The following is a 27,466-nucleotide window of genomic DNA, read 5'->3' on the forward strand; positions in this document are numbered from 1 at the left end:
CACCAATCCTGTGTGAGCCCAGGCCTGTCATGGTGTCTTCAGCTCGGGTTCACGCAGGAGCGGTAAGGGAAAACTCAGGCGTATCGGACAGTAATCGCAAAGCATTCATTTGTATAGCCCCAAATCGCACCACTAAGGAATCGGTTTCAGGCATCAGAGCATTTGCCTGAGTACTATGCAAATGCTTAATATCGGCGTCAGTATAACCCTACTTGTAAAAACAGCATTGATAGCATTAAAGAGTTTGTAAAGGATTTTTTTTTTTTTATCTTGATAGCTTCCTTTACCTTAATGCAGTGCTGTTTTCATGTCCTCATTGTTTGTTTTTGCTCTCAATATGCTGTAATTCTTCTCTGATCTCCACACTTCCTGGTTGTCTGTTTCCTGATAACCACAGTACTGGGAGCTTTCTCTCTGTGGTCACTAATCAAGGAGGTGTGATTACTGTGTGTCTAAAACCCCTCAGCACCAATCAGTTTCGTTTTCCAAACCATCCACTGCCCTGTATTGGCTCTGTATGCTCTGTACAGCAGAGAAGCAGGAAACAACATGCAAAAACAAAACTAGAAACTGTAGGTACATTATATGATTGATTTTTATCTATTTTTAAAAGGAATCGGTTAACTATTATGTCTCTCTACCCTGTAAACAGTCATTTCAGCAAAAAAAAAAAAAAAAAGTTTCCTTTACAACTCCTTCAATGTACATAGCAGCAGAGCAGTAGGAGGGACTCTACACTCCCACTCATCGGTATCGGCACAAGTGTCGGTACTCGCCGATAAAAACGTATTGGTGCAACCCCGCTTACGAGGTAATATCAAGGTTTGCAAAGGCGTTTGTTGCACACAAGGTGGATATATAGGGGAGTATATTTAAAGAGTTCCACCCAAAAGTGAAATCTTTGCATATCTGCTTCCTCACAGATTGGTCTTAAACAGGTACCCTCTTCTGTATAAGGTCGCGGCAGTCTACCTCATTTACAGCCCCTCCTCCCCGCTGCCTTCTGGGAGATGCACACAGGTCCCAAAAGACTGTTCCCCTTAGTGAAGATGCCGGCTAGGGGTGCTGACATTGCGGGATACCTGGACAGGTAAGTGTCCTTATATTAACCGCTTGGCTGCAGTATGGCACGGGCAGGCAAAAGGACGTATATATACACGTCCCCTTTAAGAAGTGGTTGTTGCGGCAACAGTATGTGTAGCTGCTGACTTTTAATTTTTTTAATACAGGCTGAAACTCAGTTTTAAATAAAGGTTCTGTGCCTAAATTTGACTAAGAAGTTGCAAAAAATAAATAAAAAAAAACTGGAAATGCACAATTTTTAAACTTAGCCTGTATCTGTACTACTTGCTGATTTTTTTTTAATTTTAAATGTTATTATTAAAATCAGTTTGTATCAATTTGTACAGCAATAAAACAAAAATTCATGCAAAAATTGATATTTACAACCATTGCAGCGTAGAAAGTCTTACTACTGGCCTTGGGAATTATTTATTTAGATGGAAAGAAAAAAAAAAAAAAAAGGAACTGTGCTATTTAAGGATATGACTAGGAAAGAGTTAATCAGCTCTGCAATTGGTCCAGCTATCCTTACAGAGCTTTGTATAGTAACAAGGTTGCTAGGTAACCACAAAAGAGTTACTAGGCTGTGCAACATCTGACGTGGCCAATAGGCAATAGTCATACGGTTATAGAATCCCATTCAGACTCTGTATCTCTGTTGCTGAGCAGATAAAAGGAGTGGATGTTTTCTAACTATTTAAAGCAGCGTTTACGTATGAAGGTGCTGAACGCCGGTGTGGAGTCAATGCGAGAGCAGCAAATGAAGCAGAAGCCATCATCCTTTAATGTTGCTGTTTTTTTTTATTTTATTAGACTGATGTAAAAAACCCTGTTCTTATAGCTTTGTAGTACATTGATAAAAATGAAGCCTCCTGACTTGGGGCCAATTTACACCAGGTGCAGTAGGACTGCACTGGCCAGCTATTCTAGCACAGTCCCACCACAAGACAAGGCAAAAAGCCTCGTCCCCCACATAAACCAAAAAAAGTAATCTGTACCAGTTAAAAAAAAAAAAATGGCATCAGTGCAGAACAAGGTATAGCAAATCAGTAATGGGGAAAAGATTAGCAGCAAAGTGCTCTCACTCTTTAAATGCCCACTAAGAATTTACCGTGCTGCACTTTTTTAGTGCATACAGCATTTTCTTCCGTCTTTTTAGCCCATGCATCTAGCATGGAAACAAGTACCGTATTTATCGGCGTATACGCGCACCTTTTTCCCCTTGAAATCAGGGGTGCGCGATATACGCCGATACCCCGCCGTCTCCGACATTGTCCGAGCCGAGTGTACTGCGCACTCGGCTAGGCTCGGCCACGGTCGGCTCCACCCGCAGCCACGCGAGAGGAGCCGAGTGCGCAGGAAATCCGGCTCTGCACAGCACGCCAAATTCGAACACACGACCATGCAACCCCTCGATGGACCCCACCGCAGACGGACACCCACAAGGCTCGACGGACACCCACAAGGCTCGACGGGCACCCACAAGGCTCGACGGGCACCCACAAGGCTCGACGGGCACCCACAAGGCTCGACGGACACCCACAAGGCTTGACGGACCCCACCGCAGACGGACCCCGCCGCAGACAGACACCCACCGCAAACGGACACCCACAAGGCTCGACGGACCCCGCCGCAGACGGACACCCACAAGCCTCGACGGACCCCGCGCAAGGCCGCAGACGGACGCCGGACAAGGCCGTCAATGGACGCCGGGCAAGACAGCAGACGGACCCTGCGCAAGGCCGCCGATGGACGCCGGACAAGACATCCAAAATGTACGTTTTTCCCTAAATTTTCCTCCTCAGCTTGGGGTGCGCGCTATACGCCGGCGCGCGGTATATGCCAATAAATACGGTATTTAATTTGCTATAATTGACAGCGCATGTCTTAGGAACCAGGCCCTTCCCAGAAACAAGCGCCATCACTAGGTATGCAGCGGTAGTGGGGGGAGGAGCTAGTTCCCCATTTCACTCATGTGCGCTCCTTGCTGCAAAGGCTAGTTATAGGTTGGGGTGGTTGCTATTTGTTTGCACAGTTTGTGGATTGGTGAGGGTATGCACGTGATACCTCCAGCTGCCATTGTGCCCTTGCTGGGTGTCGCATGCATCCCTGTGCCTTTAAGGAAGGGTGGAATCCCTCAAGGCAAACCTGCTCTCAATCTTTCCAACTGCTCTATCTATCTATCTATCTATCTATCTATCTATCTATCTATCTATCTATCTATCTATCTATCCATCTATCCATCTATCCATCTATCCATCCATCCATCCATCCATCCATCCATCCAATATATATTTTTTTTTATAGGAGATAGAGAGATAGAGATAGATATCTCTCTCTCTCTCACTCACACACACACACATATATATATCCATATCTATATCTCTATCTCTATATCTATATCTATATAGAGATCTGTATTATATATATATACATATACATACATATGTATGTGTGCTCCAATTTGGGAGATTCTCAAAATGATAGAATTAGGACCGTAGTATACCGTGGTGCCTTGATGTGGCCACTGCGGCTTACACGTTTCCAAATGTGTGTGACTAAACCCCTTATTTTTAAAGTAAATGGTTAAACAGGGTCAATGTGATATTGTTGCAGACTAGCTGGTAATTAAGCTGTGAATTTTTGTTTGTTTTTGATTCAGTTCTTGTCTTTTTCTGGGTTGCTAGGATGCAGGCATTTCCTGTGGCCCAGGGTCCGTGGTTGGTAAGACACAGGCAGCTGTCTGCACCACAGCAACCACTGATACTGTCTTGCCTAACCATCTGTTTCCCCAGCAACCAAGGATGTTGTACGGCAGGGCAACAAAGTGCAAAGTGAGCGCTATATTGTTATTTCTTTCATGCACCAGTCACCTACCTCTGCTGCATAGGACTCGTTGTCTTCAGGCTGATAGGTCTTATAGCTTCTCATGTGATCAATATTGTGGTCCCCATCCATCTTCTCCCAGCCGGATGTCTCCTTCTCACGACAGTTCCTACACTCGGGCTGCTGCATGCATGGGCGAGTAATGAAGAACAGAACGAGAAAGGCCAAGGGAAGGAATAAAAGGAACAAAGTAGAAAAAAAAAAAAAAAAAAGACGCAAAATGAAATAAAAGGGTCCCCAATGGTAAAAGGACAAAATAAAAATTTACGGAGAAATAAAATTACATAATGAAAAAAAGGAGGAAAAGAAAGAAGAGTTTGGCGACGGAGGAGAAAGACAAGGTGGAGAGGAAAAGAAAACACGCAATGAGTAGACACGTGGGCTGGGGGGTTGTTAAGGGAGAGAAAAAGAAGGGAAGAAGATGTGCAAACACCGGTTATGGTGCCCATGCAGTGAACAGGGGAGCGAGGTTTTGGGTTGGGGGGGGGGGGGGGGGGGGCGCAGGAAGTACAGGAAGATTAGCTCTACAATCTGGCATCATGCAAGGGATTAGAACTCTGGCGAAAAAGGAGCATGCTCTCTATTGACCCGTTTACCCATTTCTCCTCGTATCTGCTAATCCTGCAACTGTCACCTATGTACACTATGTGGCAAAAAGTATGTGCATGCCCTGCCCAATTATCGAGGTTGTAAAGGTTTGTTTTTCATTTTCTAAATAGGTTCCTTTAAGCTAGTGCATGGTTGGTTCACTTACCTTTTGCTTACTGAGGGGGAACAGGAAGTGAAAAATTCAGACAAAGAAAAAAATCATTTAGGGCTCTTTCACACTCTTTCACACGGAGTGCCCGTTCAGGTCCGCCTGACAGTTTTTTTTTTGCGGACCTGAACGGGCACTCCGTGCTCCTCTATGAAGCCGCGGATGTCAGCAGTGACATGGCCCGCTGACATCCGATCCGCCAAAGTGTGACGGAGGAAAAACCTACTTTTCCATCCGTCTGGCGGATCAGATGGGTGAACGGTCCGTGTTCACCTGATCCCCCATAGGGGAGAGCGGAGTTCTGACAGGGCAGTCCCTGCACAGTGTGCGGGGGACCGCCCTGTCATCCGCCGGTTCAGCGGGGATCAACGGAGCGATCCCCGCTGAGCAAGCGGAGGTGCACGGGGCGGATCATCACTGATCCGCCCCATGTGAAAGGGGCCTTAGAAGGGAAATGGAAGGAAAAGGTAAGTGAACCAACAATGCACTAGCTTAAAGGAACCCATTTAGGAAAAAAACAAAAAAACAAACCTTTACAACCCCTTTAAAGTATTTTCTGTGAAGGCTACTGATAAATGCTACAGCATGCAAAGAAATTAAAAAACAAAAAAACCTGCACTTCCAACCTTATGGCAACAATTTGGGGAAGACTCGTTTCTGTTATGCCAACTTGTTAAGACTTGGTTTGGTGGAACTTGAGTGGCCTGCATAGAGCCCGGTGGTCTCACCCAACATGAGTGCCGGAATGTTCGACAAGCACATACAGGTGTGGTGGTCAGATGTCCACAAACCTTTGGCCGTTTAGCGTATCAAAAATAAAAATAAAAAAAATAACTTCACTAAAGAGAACTAATGGAGATTGGGTTTAAAAAATAAATCAAAAGCATATCTACATTATACATTATATAGATATATTTTTTTTAACTTCTGTATACAGTTCTGCTGGGGAGAATCATCCATTTGTCCTCAGGGACCATTCAATCTGTCTGTTATTTCAAACTTTTAGGCCTCATTCCACACTGGACGTTTTTTTGACGTTTTAACAGCTGCTGTTTTTGGCTGTAGATGTTTTTTTTTTCTACAGTCATTAAACTCTCCATCAAGTTATCCTGTGTGTCCATGCACACATAGGGGCAGATCCACAAAGATCCGCCCCGGCGCACCGTATCTGAGATGCGCTACGCCGCCGTACCTTACTGCAGTTTGGTTCGAATCCATAAAGATTTCGCGCCGTAAGTTTACGGCGGCGTAGTCTATCTCTCGTGGCGTAACATCGCCTAATTTGAATCGCCGAGTAGGGGGGGCGTGTTTCATTTAAATGAAGCACGTCCCCGTGCTGAACGAACTGCGCCGTCCCTAAATTTCCCCCCGTGCATTGCTCGAAATGACGTCGCAAGGACGTCATTGTTTGACTTGGACCCAAATTACATCCATCCCGCGATTCACGGACGACTTACGCAAATGAAAAAAAAAAATTCAAATTAAACGCGGGGGAACGACAGCCATACTTAACATAGCAGGTTTAACTATACGCCACGAAAAGCAGCTTTAACTATACGCCGGAAAAAAGCAGACTAGAGACGACGTAAAAGATGTGCCCGCCGCTTGTACGTTCGTGGATCGTCCGAAATAGCTAATTTGCATACTCGCCGCGGATTACGACGTGAATGCCACCCACCGGACGCCGAAGTATTGCATCTTAGATCCAAATGCGTACGCCTGTCGGATTTCTAACCCAGATGCCGTCGTATCTTGTTTTGAGGATTCAAAACAAAGATACGACACGGGAAATTTGAAAGTACGCCGGCGTACTTGCTTTGTGGATCTGCCCCATAGTCTTATCAGCAGTTTTGGGCAGTGGAGTTTTTGAGAGCAAAAAACAAAACAAAAACTAGTGGGTTCCGAGAGTCGTTTTTCAGCTGTAAAAAACGCTCCAACACTAATAAACATTCAAACATCGCTCACCGCCATTTTACGTTTTTGATCCATTGAAAAAAAAAAATTCTTAAAAAAAAAAAACGCTGTTGCAAAAAGGTTAAACTCACTGCAAAGCTACTGGCGTTTTAATAACGTTATTTCAACATCCTGTGTGCATGAGGCCTTAAACTCTGAGAGCCAGGGGCCTAAAGGAAGACGCCATCTCTATAAGCCAGGAACCCTCCTCTGAACTCCTGACTTTGCTTCTCTAACTTCTTGGCTAAACCCAGCCAACTCCAATTCCCCTTGTCCAATAAGAGCGCCCTTATTAATGGGAACCAGTGTACTCCCATTTAATGCAAAGCAATAGGTTACTTTAGTGCTGGCTCTATGAACGGCACCTCCTTATCTTCTCACCCCTTGGCCAACGATAGAGAAGGCAGGAAGCCTTGTGTAAGCTCAGAATCATGACCTGTAGACCACACAGGGCTGAGGACTTTCTACCTGCACAAATGCGACGGCTCCAAGTGTCTAAATGACCAATAACAAAGCACCATTACGTTTACATGAGGGTGAAGGAGAGGCAGTTACATGCTCCCCCCCCCCCAACCTGTATATGGCTAGGCAAACTTTCCATGCTGGTGTCCAAACTTTTGAAGGCCGAGGGCCACTTAAGCGACTTAATAACCAGTCGCGGGCCACAACGAGCGGAGTGGGCAGATGACAGGTCAGTGTCCAGTCTGCATATGCAAAGCAGACACAGCTCAATCTACTCTATGGGCCCTCCGATCCAATCAGATAGAAGGGGGCAGATCCACCTCTGTTTTTTTAGCAGATCGGATTGGAGGTAGGCAGGTGTAAATAGACCCTCTAATCACTTGACGCTCCATATCGGTGATTAGAGGGTCCGATTGGGTCGGACCGATCATGTGAAAGGTGCCTAAGGCTGGTTTTACTCCGATGGTCTGCGGTCTATTGCGGCGCAGTGTACCTGTGGTTTTCCCGCCGGTTAGCTGCACTTTGCCATAGACGTCTATTATATCTTGCAGGTGTGGTGCACTTTCTGAAAAGTCGATTGTCTTCTCTACCGCCAGCTTCATTCACAACACTGATGGCTCTCAGGTGGCAGGTCGACAACCTGCAATCTGGGCTTGCCAACCAGTCATCCCAGAGCAGGAGGTCGCGGGCCACATCAGAGGGCTCCGCGGGCCACTGGTTGGGCACCCCTGTTGTAGACAGTCATTCAAGACTGTACAGGGTTTTCTGAAACATCTGCCTAAAGAATCTTCACATTCAAACCCTTCCGGAAATGTAAAATGGTGCCACCCCCCCGATGTTGTGGTAGTTTCTGCGGCCCCCGACATCACCACTGTATAGAGACGTAGCAAACGGTGGAAGAAACTACAGCTTGCAACGCATGACCAGACTTCCAACACACCCGGGCATTGCATCAGTTGTGAAGAGGCCATAACTCTTCAAGAGTGTAAAGACTGGAAGGACAGCCGAGTATAAATCCTCCACTGCAGGTCATGCTTACTTACATTTTGTTTTTAACTCAACGAAAAAGCGCTACTGGGATATTCTCACTGGACAAGGGAATGGAAAATGGAGGGGGAGGGGGCAGGAAAGATGGCAAGCCAAGCAGCAAAGTGAAACCCAACTAAGGAGGGGCACACATTACCTTTCCTGTAGCAAAAAAAAAGGTAATAACGGGTATCATGTAGCACCTGCTGTTCAGCAACATTTCTAGTTACAAATGTTTAAAAATAGAGGTCTGGTTTTATTTCCAGTATGACGGTTTCTGGCCTGTCAAATGCCCGATCCCATCCCAACATCACATGCTTTCTCTAGGTTCCTGGGCTTGTACAATGGTATCAAATAGCAGAGCCCCTTAGGTGAGATGATGGCATTTGCATTCCTTATGCATAAGCCCACACGTGACTGGATCTCTTTAAGAATTCAGTTTGTGGAATTGTCATAGCGATATGACACAAGAAACTCGGTATTGAAATACACAAGGTTAGCAAAAGAACGTCTCAGTGACAAAAACAGACAATAAAAGGGCATTCAAAATTCTAAACTACACTAAAATGTTATTAGATATTCAAACTGAGATATTCTGGAATGTAAAGATACAACATCCCTATGAGAAAAAAAACTATATACACACACACACACACACACACACACACACACACACACACACCCACACACTCTATAATATATATATTACATTCACACACTATATTTCCAACATTTTTTACCATCCAAACTAGAATAGTAAACGCCTTTTCATAACTCAATTCCCGCAATTAAACACGATCACGTAGTCTTTTCTTTTTTCTAAAAAGACATGGATGAGGGAGTTTGGGGTGGAGGAACATGACTGGCCTGCACAGCAGGGCCGATCCTAGGGTCATAGGCACCTGGGTGCAGAAATATTTCTGGCGCCCCCCACATGGGCGTTGTCATTTTACTAACTCCTCCCCTTTAAATCTCATTATACATCATATCTGTAGATGGACTAGGCGCAGGAATGGACAGGGGCTGTGTATCCTATGCAATCTATCATGCCATAAAACATCTAGAGCAGGGGCAGCCCAGAGCACGTGTAAAGGGATGCTGGGGATGCCATCCCCCAGCACACTGAACACTGACTCACCTCGATTCTCTCTCTGTGCAGCCTGAGATGGGAGGGGGAGGCATTCCAACTGGAGTTGGTGGAGACAGTGCGGGATCCAAGACTCCCAGTGTTAGGAATTCATTCCTGCACATCAGCACTCAGCAGCCACTGAAAACTAGAACTCTTATGTCAGGAAGAGGAGCGGCCCCTCCCCTGAGCACTGCCAGGCTGGACCGGCTGCCCTATGCTTACACATTAGTTCTGGACGGACACATACCTATGCTCAGAACACTAGTTCTGGACGGACACAAACAAGGAGAGAAGGAGGGAGGGGAGAACTCTGGCACTTCGGCGCCCCCACCTCTGCAGGCGCCTGGGTGCAATGCACCCTGCCTAGGATCGGCCCTGCTGCACAGAGTCCTGACCTCAATCCGATAGAACACTTTTGGGATGAATTAGAGTGGAGACTGCGAGCCAGGCCTTCTTGTCCAACATCAGTGCCTGACCTCACAAATGCGCTTCTGGAAGAATGGTCAAACATTCCCATAGACACTCCTAAACCTTGTGGACGGCCTTCCCAGAAGAGTTGAAGTTGTTATAGCTGCAAAGGGCGGACCAACTCAATATTGAACCCTACGGACTAAGACTGGTCGACCTGAATTTTTTTTTTAAAAGCCAGCAGCTACAAATACTGCAGCTTCTGACTTTTAAAAAATGGACGCTAACTGGTCCATCCTGCCTGCAAAGTCGGCAGCCGAGGCATCGCTCGTGTCTCGGCTGCCCCCGCCACCATCCTCGTGAGGGAATCAGGAAGTGAAGTATTGCGGCTTCACTGCCCGGTTCCCTACTGCACATGTGCGTGCGGCCCGTCCTCACTGGTCCCCGTTCTCTCCTGGGACCAGTGCGTTTCCCAGAAGACAGCGGGGGATGTTGGGGGGGGGGGACATGGGAGGGGCGTGACTCCTGCGGAAGTCTATTCCTGGAAGTGGGTGCAAATACCTGTATAATACAGATATCTGCACCCCTCCTGAAAGAAGCCAAACGTGACACCGGAGGGGGGGGGGGGGGGGGGGTTCCGAAAAGCGGAGGTTCACTTCTTGTGTGCGTGTAAAGGCACGTGTCCCAATACTTTTGGTTATATAGTGTATAAGTTCTAGTCATTTTTATTGCCAACATGCAAACATTTATCTATAAGCCAACTTGCATTTATGTTTACTGGTCCTTACAGTGCCGACATCTTTGAAATCTGCTGAGATATGATAAAGTACGGAACCCAACAGCTTGCGCTGCTTCTGTACAAGTCATTAGAGGAACACGATCATCAGAACAGACATCTGCTCTTACATGGGGAAGAATAATCTTGCTGGTGCTTCCAACGTTCTCAATATGGCCAGTGATGCTTTCAATATGTCTTCTTATAATGACATGTAAACAACTAAACTGAACGGGGCAAAGTTACAAGTCGGCCCGGAGAGCGGCACAATCTGGGGTGGAGATATAGGCCAGAGTTTGCAGACAGTCTTTGGGGTGGAACACACAAGGTTTTGGCACATTCATATAACCTGCCCTGCAATGACAAAACCCACTGAGGCCAAAGTAGATTGGTCAGAATCCAAAGTTGCTTCATATTCTGGGGGGGCCAATAAACCCCTAAAATAGAGGAAAGGAGCAGCCTGCACGTTATTCATTAAAGGCAGGCCGTGGTGTAGAGTCCTCCGTGTCCCAGAAGGTTCTCTAAGGCTGGGTTCACACTGGTGCGATGTGTGGGATTCACAGGGCCGGTGCTACCACTAGGCAAACTAGGCAGCCGCCTAGGGTGCCCTGCTGCCCAGGGCGCACGGCTACTGGTGTTCCTACTCTCTTCTCTCTGCAGCAAGCAACTAAGTCTCAGCATCAGCAGGCAGCCGCCGCTCCGTTCGCACATAGTGTCAGAGGCGCAGTGGTGGCGAAGGACTGTGTCCTGAATCCCCAATGAATGGAAGCAAGCAAACATTCATTGATTGATTGATGGGTGCTCGCGAGGCTGCACCTGATGGGCGCTTCATTAAAAAGGTGAAAAAACCTGACTCGCACATAGGGGTGCAACGGATCACAGTTGATCCGTGATCTGAACGGGTCACCCCCTTCGGATCAGAACACACTGTGATCCGCGGATTGCCGCGGCTCCGGGGCTAGGCCGAAGCCGCGGCCTTTCCTAATGTTATGGCCGCAGCTCCGGAGCTAGGCTTCGGCCTACCTCCGGAGCCGCGGCCATAACGCTAGGAAAGGCCGCGGCTTCGGCCTAGCTCCGGAGCCGCGGCCATAACGCTAGGAAAGGCTGCGGCTTCGGCCTAGCTTTGGAGCCGCGGCCATCTTGGTACACCCGGCGGCGGCCCTCCTCCGTTTACACCTACAGAGGAGGAGCCCGCACTTGTGGGACACACGCTGGGAGTGTCTGTACTGCCCGAGGGGGGTCTCTTGCCCTGAGAGGAAGGGGGGATCTCTTGCCCTGAGAGGAGGGGGGGTGTTTGCACCGAGGGGGTACTATAGTTGGTGGGGGGGGGTGAACAGTGGGGGGGAGATGTGTATATTACAGTGGGGGGGGGGATGTGTGTATTACAGTGGGGGAGAATTTTTTTTTTGCCGATCCGAAAAATGATCCGATCAGTGACTCCTGATCCGAGGAACGATCCGAACCGTGAGATTTTTGATCCGTTGCACCCTTACTCGCACAGCAGTTCACACTGCTGTATGTCAACTGCTGGGGAGTGTCAATACATTGTTAACCTGCCTGGCGGTCTTCCCGAGACTGACTCGGGGTTAGATTTTCCTGCTACGATCGGAAACCCCGAGTCAGTCTCGGGCTCGCCTCGCTAGATCCACAGGCACTTTTTACTTACCTTGTCCCTGGATCCAGCGATGCCACCGCGCTGTGTGAGCGAGCGGGACCTCGCTCGATTCACATAGTGCCTCCGTGTGACGCCGATCTCCGTTCCCTGCGACGTTACGACGCACGGGGACGGAGAACGGCGCCAAATTCAAAAATGTAAACAAACACATTACATACAGTATACTGTAATCTTATAGATTACAGTACTGTATGTAAAAAATACACACCCCCCCTTGTCCCTAGTGGTCTGCCCAGTGTCATGCATGTCATTTTATATAATAAAAACGTTTCTTTCTCCCTGCAAACTGTAGATTGTCCATAGCAACCAAAAGTGTCCCTTTATGTCAAAAATAGTTTTAGATCAGCTAAAAAACAGCGATAATAAATTATAATCACTTGCAGAATTGTGCGATAGCGATTTGTGGGGAAATTCGTCATAAAAAAAAAAAAATAATGACAGCAACAATTCTGCAACTGAGCAAATTTCAGTGATTTTAATTTGATTACATTATTGAATAATTTTTATTATAATTATATTATTTGTTATAATTATTTATAATTATTTATTATATTATAATTTATAATTTTGTTTTAAAAAAATGTCATACCCGGGATGCCTATTAGAAGCTTGTTTGGTCAGATTTAAGTGAGTTATTTCTAAAAATTACAGACCTACAATATAAAACGCCAAATTTCCTTGCAAATAATGGTACCGCTTTCAGCATGTTTTTTCGGAAAGAATCATACCGCCAGGGAGGTTAATGACACCCCCATTTCAGCTCGCATATCGCACTGCGAACTGACAGTTCAGACATTAATCGGATGTGTAAAAACCGATGCTATACGATTCTGGTGCGGACCAAAAAAAGGGTCGCGTTTAGGGCCAGTTCACACTGCTGTGATGCGGGGAACCCTGCAAATCCACTGCGGGTTGCCGCATCGCATGTTTCCCGGCGGCAGTTCACACTGCCCTATGCGAACTGCTGGGAGTGTCAGTTAAAAGTTAAAGACGCCTCCAAATCAGTTTGCATATCACAGTGCGATCTGCAAACTTTGACAGGATTCGGATCGCATCGGTGTGAACAATACAATTTTCAATACAATTTGCAAGCTGGGGTATTATTAACAATGTATTGACACTCCCAGCAGTTTGCATAGAGCAGCGTGAACTGCTCTACGAGTCGGGTGCCATGCTAGAACCTGCAGTGGCTTTGCAGTGTAAACCGAGCCTGATGCTACAGTTAAGCCTCATACACACGATCGGATTTCCGTTGGACAAAGTCGTGGAATTTTTTCTAAAGGGCGTTGGCCGTCAACTTGTTCTGCATACGGACGGCAAAACTTTGTCAGCCAACAAACCCAAAACTTTGTGGTTTTTCAGCTCTTTAGCGCCACCCTTTGGGCAACTTCTGCCAATGTTGTGCTATGGTTAGCATTGCTTCCGAGCATGCGTGTTTATACTTTGGATTTTTATCCGAAGGACTTGTGTACACACGATCGGATAATCCAACATCACGCGTTTGTTGTCGGACAATTTTAAAAGCATGTACAGCCGACATTTGTTGTCGGAAAATCCAGAAACCTGGGCCTGTCCGAATAAAGGTCATGGATCCTCAACGTCACCCATCGGTCTTTCTACAATACTCCCTTTGCATAATTTATAAAGGAATACATATCCATGACAAGACTGAAGTAAAACAATGCAAGGAGCTCCAATTCCAGAGGGGAAAACATTTACAGCCCAGGAGAACATGGCAAGCCTACAGGAACCTTGTACTGAAGGGAAGGAGCACAGATGTAAAAACATTGGATTCCGGTAACTGTAGAAGGCCGATAAATGATGATATTCAGTTTGTACATTTTAGTGGTTGGAAATCCTTACAACACACGTTTTGCTACAGACAAGCCTATAATAAGGCTTACCCATAGCTACCCCGGATATCTCATATAACTGAACGGTTTAGGAGATATCCCCTGTATTTGCATGTGCCAAGGTCATCGGCGCATGCGCACTGAAGCAATGGCACGTACGTGCCGGTGCTTTCAGTGACTGTGCCGTTACCGGCAGGTGACGTCATCGCGGCTCTGGCCAATCACAGCGCCGGAGCCGCGATACCCAGAAGTATGTATTTATCGGCGTATACCGCGCACTTTTTCCCCCTTAAAATCAGGGGGAAATCGTGGGTGCGCGATATACGCCGATACTGCTTTTCCCGGGCGCCGCCAAAATAGACCGAGCCGAGTGTACTGCGCACTCGGCTAGGCTCGGCCACGCCTGCAGCCACGCGAGAGGAGCAGAGACAAGCCGAGCGCCGCAGCCTAGAGCCGAGCCGAGTGTACTGCGCACTCGGCTAGGCTCGGCCACACTCAGCTCCGCCTGCAGCAACGCAAGAGGAGCAGGGACAAGCTTAGAGGAGCTGAGCGCCGCAGCCTAGAGCCGAGCCGAGTGTACTGCGCACTCGGCTAGGCTCGGCCACGCTCGGCTCCGCCCACAGCCACGCGAGAGGAGCAGAGACAAGCCGAGAGGAGCCGAGCGCTGCAGCCTAGCCGAGTGTACTGTGCACTTGGCTAGGCTCGGCTCCGCCCTCAGCCACGCGAGAGGAGCCGAGAGAAGCCGAACACACAGGAAATCCGGCTCCTCTCGGCTCGGCAAAGGCGCCAAATCCAAAAACGGACACTCAACGCTGGACGGACCCCGCGAGGAAGCCGCAGACGGACACCTTCAAAGCCGCAGACGGACACCCACAAGGCTGGACGGACCCCGCTCAAGGAAGCCGCAGACGGACGCCCACAAGGCTGGATGGACCCCGCGCAAGGAAGCCGCAGACGGACGCCACAAGGCTGGATGGACCCCGCGCAAGGAAGCCGCAGACGGACGCCCACAAGGCTGGATGGACCCCACGCAAGGCCGCAGACGGACGCCCACAAGGCTGGATGGACCCCGCGCAAGGAAGCCGCAGACGGACGCCCACAAGGCTGGATGGACCCCGCGCAAGGAAGCCGCAGACGGACGCCGGACAAGGCCGCCGATGGACGCAGGGCAAAAATTAAAGTTTTTATTTTTTTCCTTAAACTACCTTTCTAAGTTTGGGGTGCGCGTTATATGCCGGCGCGCGGTATTCCCCCGATAAATACGGTAACTCCGGGACGACATGTCGCCGGCCGGTGCAGGGTTTAGGCAACGCAGCGGGAGCTTCGATCCCAGGTGAGTATTACATAATGAGCTAGTATGCTATGCATACTATCATTATACCTTTGTCTTGGAGGTGTTATTTTTTGCAAAGTGGGTTTACAACCAGTTTAAATCACATGTTTATACTTTAATTTTACATTTATATACCATGGGGGTCCAAAAGGTTACAGAGTGGTAGGGACAAACATTGTCAGGGGGAAACCAAGTAATGTTTTTTTTTTTTTTTTACTTTTTAAATTGGAACTTCACTCTCTCAATCAACATTGACCAGGTCTAATCCTCATGCTTCTAGAATTGGTAAATAGATAGAGAAGTATATCAAATTCTATTTATTTATTCATTTACCTGTGCCCCATCATTTGTGTTAGTGGGAGGAATTGAACCCCTTTCTTGGTGTCATTGGGAGCAATTGTGTTTCGTCGTTGGGGAGAAACTGTGCCCTGTCATTGGAAGTAATTGTGTCCCATTGTGGGTGTCATTTGGAGCAATAGTGCCCCATCACTGGTGTCATTGGGAGAAATGATGCCCCGTCTTTGGTGTCATTGGGAGGAATTGTGCCCCTCCATTGGTGTCAGTGGGGGAAATGATGCCCCATTATTGGCATCAGTGGAGGAAATAGTGCCTCAAGGGTCGCATAAAAGCAGGCAAAGGGCCCCCTGGACAGGCAAAATGAACAGAGTCCTGAAGAAGAGTGCTGCCTGCATCATCTGGCTAAAATACAACACATTGTTACACTAAGCAATCTAGTAAGCTGTTGGTCGCTGCTCACATGTTACCAGTCACAAGCAATCTCCTGAATGGAGTACATCACTGTGTGTAGAGGAGAGTACGGGAAATCAGAAGAGATCTGTAAATCGATACAAGCAGAGCTCTTATCCGACAAATCTTTCATGTCTCTCAGAACAAAGCAGCACACTGGGGTGTAATGCATTCAATAATTAGTAGTGACTACAGCCCGGGGGTACGGCAGGTCTGGGTGAATGGACTGAGACGCGGTTATTGCAGTACAAAGATTTTATAGCTGTAAAGCAATTACGCCTCAATCTCAAGAGTCATAAAAAGCCGGTCCCAGGCCCCCGCCAGGAGAGTCGCAGATGGGGCATTAGCTGGGCTGAAATACTGGGCTCAGGTCACATGAAATAATATATACATCAGTATTTTATCATCACCATTATCAGAAAACCCACTGGCTGAAAAAAAAAAAAAAAGAAGAAAAAAAAAAAAAAAAAAAAAAGGGGGACGGCGACTTATCTACTTAACCACCTCAATACCGGGAACTTTCACCCCCTTCCCTGCCCAGGCCATTTTTCAGCGCTGTCCCACTATGAATGACAATTGCACGGTCAGGCTACACTGTAACCATGTGAAATTGTTATTTTGTTATTTTATTCACAAAGAGCTTTCTTTTGGTGATATTTAAAGCGGTTGCATACCCTCATGGTATATTTGCACCTACAGGTAAGTCTACATTAAGACTTACCTGTAGGTGCTTGCAATATCTCCTTAACCTACATCAGGGATATTCAAATAGCGGACCTCCAGCTGTTGCAGAACTACAAGTACCATGAGGCATAGCAAGACTCTGACAGCCACAAGCATGACACCCAGAGGCAGAGGCATGATGGGACTTTGTAGTTTTGCAACATCTGGAGGTCCGCTAATTGCTTATACCTGACCTACATGGTTAAGGAGATATTTGCAGAAAAGGGGGCACCAATGTCTACGGCGCAGGCGCACTGAGCACGGCGGCTCTTGAATGGGAGTCTGCCGGAAAGTGTTGGAAATGTGCGCATGGGCGGATATCGTGCAGTTCCGCGTGCATGCGCGGGAGTGACGTTGTCATCGCTCCGGTCAGTCACAGCGCCGGAGCGTCGATACCCGGAAGTCACTCCGGGGTATCATGGCGGCGACGGAGGACATGTCCAAGGACCACTGGGGGGGCTTCGATCTCGGGTAAGTAATTGATAATGAGCTAGTATGCGAGTCATACTAGCTTATAATGCCTTTGCCTTGCAGGTTTTTTTTATTTATTTTTTAGGGGTATACTACCGCTTTAAATCACTGCTGGGTCTTTTATTTTTTACTAGTTTCTGTCAGTAAATTTGGTAAATAATTTTTCTCCTTCACTAATGTGCGCTAATGAGGCTGCACTGATGGGCACAGATAGGCTGCACTGATGAGAAGGCACCAATATGTAGCACTTATGGGCACTGCTATGACTTGCTAGGCGGCACTGATCGATGAGCATTGATAACCAGCACTGACTGGCATCACTAATGGGCACCAATTGCTGGCAGTGGTGGCCACTGATTGCGCTTTATTGTAATCAAATCGGATCAGCAAAAAAAAAAAAAAAAAAACATAAATGTACATAAAAGTTCATAAAGTGAAAAGATGAAAAAACGTTTATGAACGTCAATGCGTGATAACAGTCCACCCGTGCAATGGCCGATAAAATCCTGATGTCCACCATAGTATTCATTCAGAGGGGGGGGGGTTTGGGATCTACCATCACTTACATGCAATTACATATTAGGTTACTGTGGTGAAGAAGGGAGCGCAGCATTGTATATTTTATTGTATGCCGAACTGAATAGGTTTTTTTTTTTTTAAGTGTATTTTGTGCGTGTACTCGAGAGAGGAGCCGGACTGCAGGAGTTGGGAGTGGGCAGGCCTCCCCCAGAGGCAATCTGCCACCTTTCTCCATGCCCCGGGTGGCAATGGCGGGTGTGTGAGGGGGTCCTCCCACACAGCCCGCCCTACCTGCTCCGCTTTGAAGCCCAACGGGACAGAGGGACTCCCTATAAGGGAGTGAGAGGATCTAGCCCGCTCAACCACCCCCGTTAGTCCTTCGCCTCTCTTTTTAGAGACCGCGTGGTCAAAGTGCGTGCACGTTAACCCAATTTCGAGTGCGTGTAAGTGTGGTGGTTTTGTGGGTGGGGGGTGGGCGCAGGGCAGGCTTACCTCGCATAGCACACCCACCAGGAGCCGGGCTGAGACCACCAAACTCAATTCACATGTAGTCGAGACCGGGTTCCGAACCCATAGCTGCAGAGGTGAACGGCTTGTCAGCGCAGTGCCAATCGCGTTGAGCCGTCGCAGCTCCCCGAATATGTTGACCCGTTCAGGTCACGGATCAATGACGATCCGTTGCACCACTACCATCCATAAGAAAGTTTTCACCATCATTTCACCTTCACTGTAAGCCTTGAGACAAATGGGAGCGGTGTATTGTCTCTAATGCAGATCATTCTGTAATCATTACACTGCCTGGCCGCGTTCAATCTGCTGCGATTCAATTTAGGCCACTGCAAAACCTCAGGCAACGCTATTGGTAGTCTGCCAAATGGGAAAGAGTGGAGTAGCAAGCGTGAAATGCTCATTGATCTGATATCCTTTTCCTCCGTCTCTCCATTACATTGGCATTCATCCAGACCTTCCTTGTGAAATAGAATTGCAGTCCTGAATTGAAACTGCCACTAAGTCTCAGCATCTTTACTCCATAAACAGTAATATAAATAAAGATGGCTGAGCCCCAGGGCCCCGTCGCTAGAAAAGTGGTTAAACGGCGTGAACTCCTTCCTACCTTGCCACGTTATTGGCGGATCTAAATGAGAGACCTCTGGGCCCATCATGTCTGACAGTTCCAGAGCATCAAAGCCTTTCTATTTCTTATTTTACCAGTCTATTTATTCCTGACGACTATAGAAATATTTTACACCCACAAGGCTTTTTCTACGTTCAAGGAAGGTGCGTGTGTTCTTTCTGAGCTGTGCAGGCATCCATTATTCTCTATACCAACTAATAGAAGATGCTCTGAATGGTTGCGATCTTTGACCTTCACACCAGATAATGCCAAGAGAAGGGACTCATGCCGCGTACACACGATCATTTTTCACCATGAAAAAAATAGTTTTTCAGCAAGTTTAAAAAAACAAAGTTTTTCCAACTTAATCATTAAAAAGACGTTGCCCACACACCATCATTTAAAAAAAAAATGATCTAGCAAAGCGCGGTGACGTACAACACGTACAACGGCACTTTAAAAGGGGAAGTTCCATTTGCCTTGGGGCTGCTTTTGCTGATTGCGTGTTAGTAAAAGACGATTCGCGCTTTTTTGTCTGTTACAGCGTGATGAATGTGCTTACTCCATTATGAACGCTAGTTTTACCAGAACGAGCGCTCCCGTCTCATAACTTGCTTCTGGGCATGCGCAGGCTTTTTCCGTCGTTGTAGCGCACACACGATCATTTTTTACAACCCAAAAAACGACATGGTTTAAAACGACGTTAAAAAATGCAGCATGTTCGAATTTTTTTTGGTCGTTTTTCAGAACCTGAAAAATTATGTGTAGCCCGCACACGATCATTTTAAATGACGTTTTTGAAAAACAACAGTTTTTTTTTCATGCTGAAAAATGATCGTGTGTACGCGGCATTAGCTCTGGTTTAGCCCAATTTCTTCACATTAAGGCTCCTTTCACACGGGGCAGGTCAGTAATAATCCGCCCCGTGAACCTCCGCTTGCTCAGCGGGAATCGCTCCGTTGATCCACGCTGAGCCGGCGGATGACAGGGCGGTCCCCGCACACTGTGCAGGGACCGCCCTGTCTTTTCTCCGCTCTCCCCTATGGGGGGGGGATCGGATGAACACGGACCGTCTGTCCGTGTTCACCCGATCTGCAGACGGAAGGAAACGTAGGTTTTTCCTCTGTCACACTTTGGCGGATCTGAGCGGGTTGGATGTCAGCGGGCATGTCACCGCTGACTTTTGCGGCTCCATAGAGGAGCATGGAGCGCACGTTCAGGTCCGCCTAAAAAACTGGCAGGCGGACCTGAACGGGCCGCCTGTGTGAAAGAGCCCTTACTTTTTAAATAATGCGAGTGTGTATGTATGTATGCATGTATGTGTATATATATATATATATATATATATATATATATATATATACACACACCAACTAATATACATACACATACACACCAATATATATATATTTATTACACACACACACACACACAGGCCTGTTACTCCCCCCTGCTGGTCTCCGCTCCCTGTCCACCTCCGAGCACCAATAATTGGTAAAAATGATAAACAAGAAAAGTAGTAAAATAGATCCCTCACAGCAAGCAGCAATAGACCCCCCCCCCCCAAGCAACAATAGATTTGCCCAGAAACAAAAGACCTTCCAGCAGCAATGGACCCCCACAATAAAATACCACCCTAGAAGCACCAAAAGATCTCCCAGGGGCCAGCAACAATAGACCCCCCTTCCTCAACTCAACAGTAGATCTCTTCCAGCAACAATAGATCTCCCCAGCAGCAATAGACGACAATGCAAAAATAGATCTTCTCCAGCAACAATAGATCTCCCAGCGTCAATAGACCAGTACACCCCAGCACCGCTTACTATTGCATACATTCAGCGCTGGAGGTGCTTGACAGTTATGTTTTCTGTGGGCCAAATATAAAGGTCTATGATACAGTAAATATCTAATGATCTATAATCGTCCCTCCTCTCCAATGACCATGGACTTGACCAGTCAGTAAAAAGGGGGAACTAGGGTTGCATTGAAACCAATATTGGTGAGGACACTAAGTATTTGTACAAATGCTCCGATACCTGAAACCGCTACCTTTGCAGTGCGATTTGAGCCCATATAAAATGAATAAGCTCAAATTGCACTGCAAAGAATGCAGTGCAAATCCTGTCTGAACCACAAATGCCGTTTCCCACACTGCTCATGTGTGAACCCAGGCTTGTCATAGTGACTTCAGCCTGGGTTCACACAGGAACTGCATGCGAGTCGGATAGGAAATCGCACCGCACTCCTGTTCAAATCACATGGCATTCTTTGCAGTGCGATGTAAACTCATTCATTTTGTATGGGCTCAAATCGTACTGCAAAAGGTATTGGTATTGGGCCAGTACTTTGACCAAAAGTATCGGTACTCGTACTTACCGGTACAGAACTGGTATCAGTGCAACCCAAGAAGGAACTATTATAGACGGTCTTGGATAAATACTGCACCATACACTTCATATTTGACAAAAAACAGAACTGTAAACCAGACTCATTGGGGGTTATTTACAAAAGGCAAATCCACTTTGCACTACAAGTACAAAGTGCACTTGGAAATGCAGTCGCTGCAAATCTGAGGGGTAGATCTGAAATGAGGGGAAGCTCTGCTTTTATTATCCAATCACGTGCAAGCTAAAATGCTATTTTTTTCCCTTGCATGTCCCCCTCGGATCTACAGCGACTGAACTTCCTTGTGCACTTTAGCCCGCATTCACACCTAGGCGTTTTTACGCCTGTAGCGCTACGCCGCTGCCGCCAGAGGGCTGAAAACAGATGTCCCTCTATGGAGATGGTTCACATCTCCACGCCGAACGCCTGCCGCGTGAAAAAAGGTCCCGGACCTTTTTTTTTTGGCGTCTTCGAGCATCTCCATAGAGGGGGTCATCTTGGGGCACATCTAGGCGGACAATACCGGCGTTTTGTCGCCGCAAATCGCGGTACAAAACGCCGCTATTTTTACCGCGATTTGCGGCGACAAAACGCCGCGATTTCGTCCACCTAGATGTGAATGGAGGCTTACACTTGTAGTTTGCACTTGTAGTGCAAAGTGGATTTGCCTTTCGTAAATAACCCCCATTGTATGGATTGCCTTATAGCTGCATCAATATTGGTTTCTAAAAATGCTACTTTCCTGTGCAAGCTGTCTTCTACTGAACATGATGGCTACTAAAAGTTGAGTTTTCCCCAAGCACAGAGTCCTTATCGGGTGTGTAATTACCATGCAGGCACTTAACGATTAGTTATTGGGTGTAAGTAGGTTATAGGTGGGTTTATCAATTAAGCAAGTAAGGCAAGGCAAGTTGAGTAGTATTTGCTGTGGGGAGGGGGGATGGGAAAGGATTTAGCGTGGTAATGCATGTAGCACTCACCTGTAAACTGGAGATGTGCTCTTTCTTGGAACAGTCGTTCGATGTACCTTGATAGGTAGTATCCGATAGTGACAATGAGGAATCCTGCTGTCCTTTGTAGGACTCTCCAAGAGCGTCAACTTTCTTGGTAAAACTATTCAGCTCCTGTTGCAACACCCCAAGTCTACTAAAAATGGCACCGATCAGCTTGGCGTTGCTCGCGACTTCACTATTATCAATGGCTTCCGTCAGCAAGAGATCCCCACAGTCATTATTTGTGCAGAGCTTTACACCTGATGGAAACCCATTGGCATAGGATGTCAAAACTTCTATTGCTTTGCTAATCAATTCCACTTGTGCCCGAATGCCATAGAGACTTTCCAGCTCTTTAATCTTTGGTAACCAGGCTGGTGATGTGTGGGAAGTTTCTGGAGTCTTAACAGTTCCCTTCTCCGCACATTCCTTTGAATCCGTACTATCCATTTCCCCACCAATTGGTCCTTCTCGCCAAAGAGTCGGGACGCATTGCGCAGAATCTCCTGCTTCAGCGTCTGTCTCCATGAAGGGTTTCGTGGTTTGACATGATGCCAGATCGTATCGTTGAAGGTTGGAAAGGAGCACCCTATTCTCATACTGGAGTTTCTTGACTTTGCCACTGAGTTCGCTGATCTGCATTTTGGCAGTTGTGAGTTCCTCTTGAGAAGGTTCGCTAATGACAGAACAGCTGTCCTCCGACAAGGTTATGTCCAGGTCATGGTCAGACTTGTATTTATTCAGCTCATTCATCAGTAGCTTATTTTGGTCCTCCAACTCCATCATAGATCTCCGGAGAAGGTCAGCTTCTTCTTCCACAAACTGAAGATGCCGTCTGAGCTCCACAAAACTGTCTCCCGATTCTCCAGACAAGAAAGAAAATCTCGACTCTTGATTAAGATGTTCTCGATCAGCGTGAACTTTCATCTCATCCATTTCCGCCCTTAAACCCCTATTCTCAACCTCAAGTTCTACTATCCTTCGACTCAAGAGGTTAGCCTCCTCTTCAACAAGTTTGAGGTGAGACTTCAGCTCAGCTTCCCTAGAATGTGGCGTGTTGGCTAGTTCGTCAATGGACAATGAGCTATCCAGGTCTCCGTACATGGACCTGTACTTCACCAGTTCTTCCTTCATTGTTTCATTGTCCTTTGCAAACTTTGTTAGCTTTTTACACATTAAAGAAGATTCCTCCTTCGCAAAGTGCAACTGGCATTTAAGATCGGCATTGTCCTCCTGCAATTTAAAGAAATAGGTTATATAGGTTCATAGCTATACCAAAATGTTATTAAATGGTAATTGAAACTTTTTTTTATTCAAAGAAGGAATGGGCAATTTCAAATATCCAATGCTAAATTATTCCTCGACAATGATATACCGTATTTATCGGCGTATAACACGCACCCTAACTTTATGAGGGAAGTTTCAGGAAAAAACTTTCCACAGCCCCCTGCGTATAACACGCAGGCACAGTTTACCCTCTATTTTCAGGGTAAAAAAGTGAGTGTTATACGCCAATAAATACAGTAAGTTGTTAGCAATTCATATATTATGCACAGGGCGAAACCAAGGTATGGCTTTACTCAAGACTAAGGCCGGCCATATACAGTTCGATTATTGGCCGGTTCAGCATGTATGGGCAGGCTCCCCCACCAGGAGAATACAGTAGCACGGCGGGAGGGATTCCCTCTGTCAACCCGGTCTTTCAAAACGGTCTGTCTACAACCCGTGGTTGCAGGAAATACATTTGCTCCATGTATGGCCTGCACAACTCCAATCAATTAATTCTTACCAAAATATATACATAATATAACTGGGTACTGACATTTATAGGTAAAGTTGATCCAGGGAAAATAAAATCTGATTGACTTTTGGAGGATCAGGAAGGATTTTTTTTCCCCTGCTGTAGGAAATTGGATCATGCTTTGCTGTGTTTTTTTTTGCCTTCCTCTGGATCAACTGTGGGTGAACGATTGTATGATTTTTTTTTATATATATTATATATATACACATACATACATACATACATATATATATATACATACATACATACATACATACATATACACACACACACAGACACACACATACATACACACAGACACAGGGCTCAAAATTTCAAGTCCCGAGCTACTAGCCAGGCCTTAAGAGTTACTCGCCACTAAACTCGAATTAAATTACAACATAATTATAACCCCCAGCATTGGTGTCAGTGGACGCTATAATACCTCCCAGCATTGGTGCCAGTAATAATAATAACCTCAAAAACAGGTATCAGAGGCTGCGGTAATAACCCCCAGCTTTGTTGTTATACACACACACACACACACACACACACACACATACATATACATATACATACACCGTATTTATCGGCGTATAACGCACACTTTTTTCCCCTTAAAATCAGGGGAAAATCGTGGGTGCGCGTTATACGCCGATCCTCGCTGTCTCAGAGCGCCGCCAACAAAGACCGAGCCGAGCGTACTGGGCGCTCGGCTCCACCCGCAGCCACGCGAGAGGAGCCGAACACACTGGAAATCCGGCTCTGCACAGCTCGAACGAGGCGCCAATTTCAAACACACAACGCTGCAACCCCCGGCAGATGGACGCTGGACAAGGCCGCCGATGGACGCGACGCCGGGCAAGACAGCAGACGGACACCGACAAGGCTGGACGGACCCCGCGCAAGGCCGCAGAGGGATGCCGGACAAGGCCGCCGATGGACGCCAGGCAAGACATCCAAAATGTACGTTTTTTCCTTAAACATCCCTTCTAAGCTTGGGGTGCGCGTTATACGCCGGCGCGCGGTATACGCCATATTATATATATATTTTTTTTTTTTTTTTTTTTAAATAATTATTATTCTTGTATTTTCTGACCTGCAGGCTTGTTTCCATCCCTAATACACTATGCGAAAATAAAAAATAAATGGAACCCCCAATAATGGTCATGAGGTGTGCAGAGATTCTACCAACAGAGTCCCCAAGACAGAAGAGACTGAAAAGTGATTCAACTCTCCAGCATCTTAAAAAAAAAAAAAAATGAAACTTTTTGGTTGGTTAACCTTTTAAATCTCAGAAAATAAATATAAAGTGTGACGCCACAGGACAGAGCCCAAAATAAATCTAACATTGAACCTTTAAATAGCACTGATTAGAAGAAAAACACGCTCCACTTTTTCTCAAAGCATTGAGGTCGGAATGCCTGGGTGTGCCACCGACTACCATTTGTAGCAGGTCTGCACTGCAGTCTTCCCTACTTTTTTTGGAATGCTTATACATATCATTGGTCAACAGGATATTCAGATGAGAGAAAATCATTCAGGATGCAAAAAACAACTGGATGTCTGAAGTCTTCTAATGTCAGTTAAAAAAAAAAGCAAGCTTCGGGATGTGGTCTGTTGCGTATAAAGTTTTGGGGCTTGGACTTGAGAAAGAATAAAAAAACAAAAACAAAATCAGTGATCTTTTGACATGGTCTTCGTTCACACGGAGTGGAGTCTGCGCCGATCAGCAGGGGATTTGTGAGTAGATCCCCTGCTGATCGGAGCCGGCAGGGATGATGTCACATCCACTCTGGTTCAGTTCCGCTGTCAATTTACATCGGGTTACCTCCAATCCAGTCTCCAAAAACTAGAAAGGACGCAGTCCTTTTCTTTCTGGACCTGAATGTAGGTGGGTGTAAACAGACACGGGTCAATTTACATCAACCTGTCTATAGGGCTCCATGGACCTTCCAATCAGGTCCATCTGAAAAACCCACAGGCAGGCTTATCGGAATGCCCGTGGGAAAGGGGCCATAGTCTGAAGCTTATTTTAAGCTGTTCCCCCAATCACAATAGGAAGAATCACCCCCTTTAAAATAATCACATTTTGTTGCTTTGCAGCCTGAAATGAATAAAGACATAGGGCCAGATTCACGTACAGCGGCGTATCTTTGAGCGGGCGTAGCGCATCTCATATGCGCTACGCCGACGTAACATAGAGAGGCAAGACCAGTATTCACAAAGCACTTGCTCCCTAAGTTACGGCGGCGTAGCGTAAATGGGCCGGCGTAAGCCCGCCTAATTCAAATTAGGAAGGTAGTGGGAGTGTTGTATTAAAATTAACCTTGACCCCATGTAAATGAATAGCCGAATGGCGCATGCGCGCGCATGCTCAGAATCACGTTGCATATACGACGGATATATGACGGCTCAATGCGTACGACGTGAACGTAACCTACGCCCAGCCCCATTCAGGTACGGCTTACGTAAACGACGTAAAATACGGCGGCTGTTCCGATGTCCATACCCTAACATGACTTACCCTTGCTTTAGGTGGGATAACTTTACGCCGGACGTACGCCTTACGTAAACGGCGTTTCTTACTGCGACGGGCGCAAGTACGTTCGTGAATCGGTGTATCTAGGTCATTTAAATCGATGGAAGCACCCCTAGCAGCCAGCGTAAATATGCACCCAAGATACGACGGCGTAGGAGACTTAAGTCAGTCGGATCGAGCCAAAATTCAGGCGTATCTTGTTTCAAGAATAAGGCGCATAGATACGACGGCGCATCCTAGAACTTACGCGGCGTATCAGAAGCTACGTCGGCGTAAGTCGTACGTGAATCTGGCCCATAGTTTTTGTTTTATCCAGCTGTATTTACTCAGAGCAACTTATAATATCCAAGTGAAAAAGGATCACCCCTCCTAAAAATTTCTTATAAACCCAATCAGGTTTAGCCAATCACCTTCTCAATGGCACATAAAGCCATTTGGCTTTTAACGGTGATCAGCTGTGGTCATTTTGATTAGCTCACGACAAAAAGTTTTCCTGGAGCATTTCAGTCCCCAGTAGTGCAAGTGAAGCAAACAATCAACTATGGGTGGCATGGCACTGTCAAAAGATCTCCGGGATAAAATGGCGGACAGGAACAAGATTGATACAAAACATTCCAAAGGCTTTATAAATGCCTAGAACCACCGTGAAGTCCATTATTAAGAAGTGCAAAGTATTTGGTACAACACCGACCCTCCCTGGATCATTACTGTAACGGAAAGGCCTGTGATACCCAGAGAATTTTGAAGGATGTAGGGTATTCCTGTGCCAGCTTCACTAATGACTCTTGGGTCATCCTATGTCCAATAGGGGCATAGGATGACTGAGAAATTATATCATGAATTACATCATGCGCATGCCGCAACACTTCACTTC

The 27,466-nt window shown here is 46.6% G+C and overlaps 1 protein-coding gene across 4 annotated transcripts in view; it reads right to left on the bottom strand.

The window, feature by feature from the left end:
- SOGA1 (suppressor of glucose, autophagy associated 1) overlaps nucleotides 1–27,466 on the bottom strand; it is a 145,806-nt gene that overhangs the window by 49,763 nt on the left and 68,577 nt on the right. For 2 of the 4 annotated variants that reach the window (XM_040330657.1, XM_040330659.1), the window contains exons 5-6: nucleotides 22,259–23,503; nucleotides 3,940–4,071 (exon numbers count right to left, since the gene is read on the bottom strand). In XM_040330657.1, coding sequence (XP_040186591.1) covers nucleotides 3,940–4,071; nucleotides 22,259–23,503 — 1,377 coding nt within the window. The remainder of the gene's footprint in view (nucleotides 1–3,939; nucleotides 4,072–22,258; nucleotides 23,504–27,466) is intronic. The other 2 variants (XM_040330658.1, XM_040330661.1) reach the window with 2 other exon arrangements.

The sequence above is a fragment of the Rana temporaria genome, chromosome 12 (assembly GCF_905171775.1).
Source record: "Rana temporaria chromosome 12, aRanTem1.1, whole genome shotgun sequence".
NCBI lineage: Eukaryota > Metazoa > Chordata > Amphibia > Anura > Ranidae > Rana > Rana temporaria.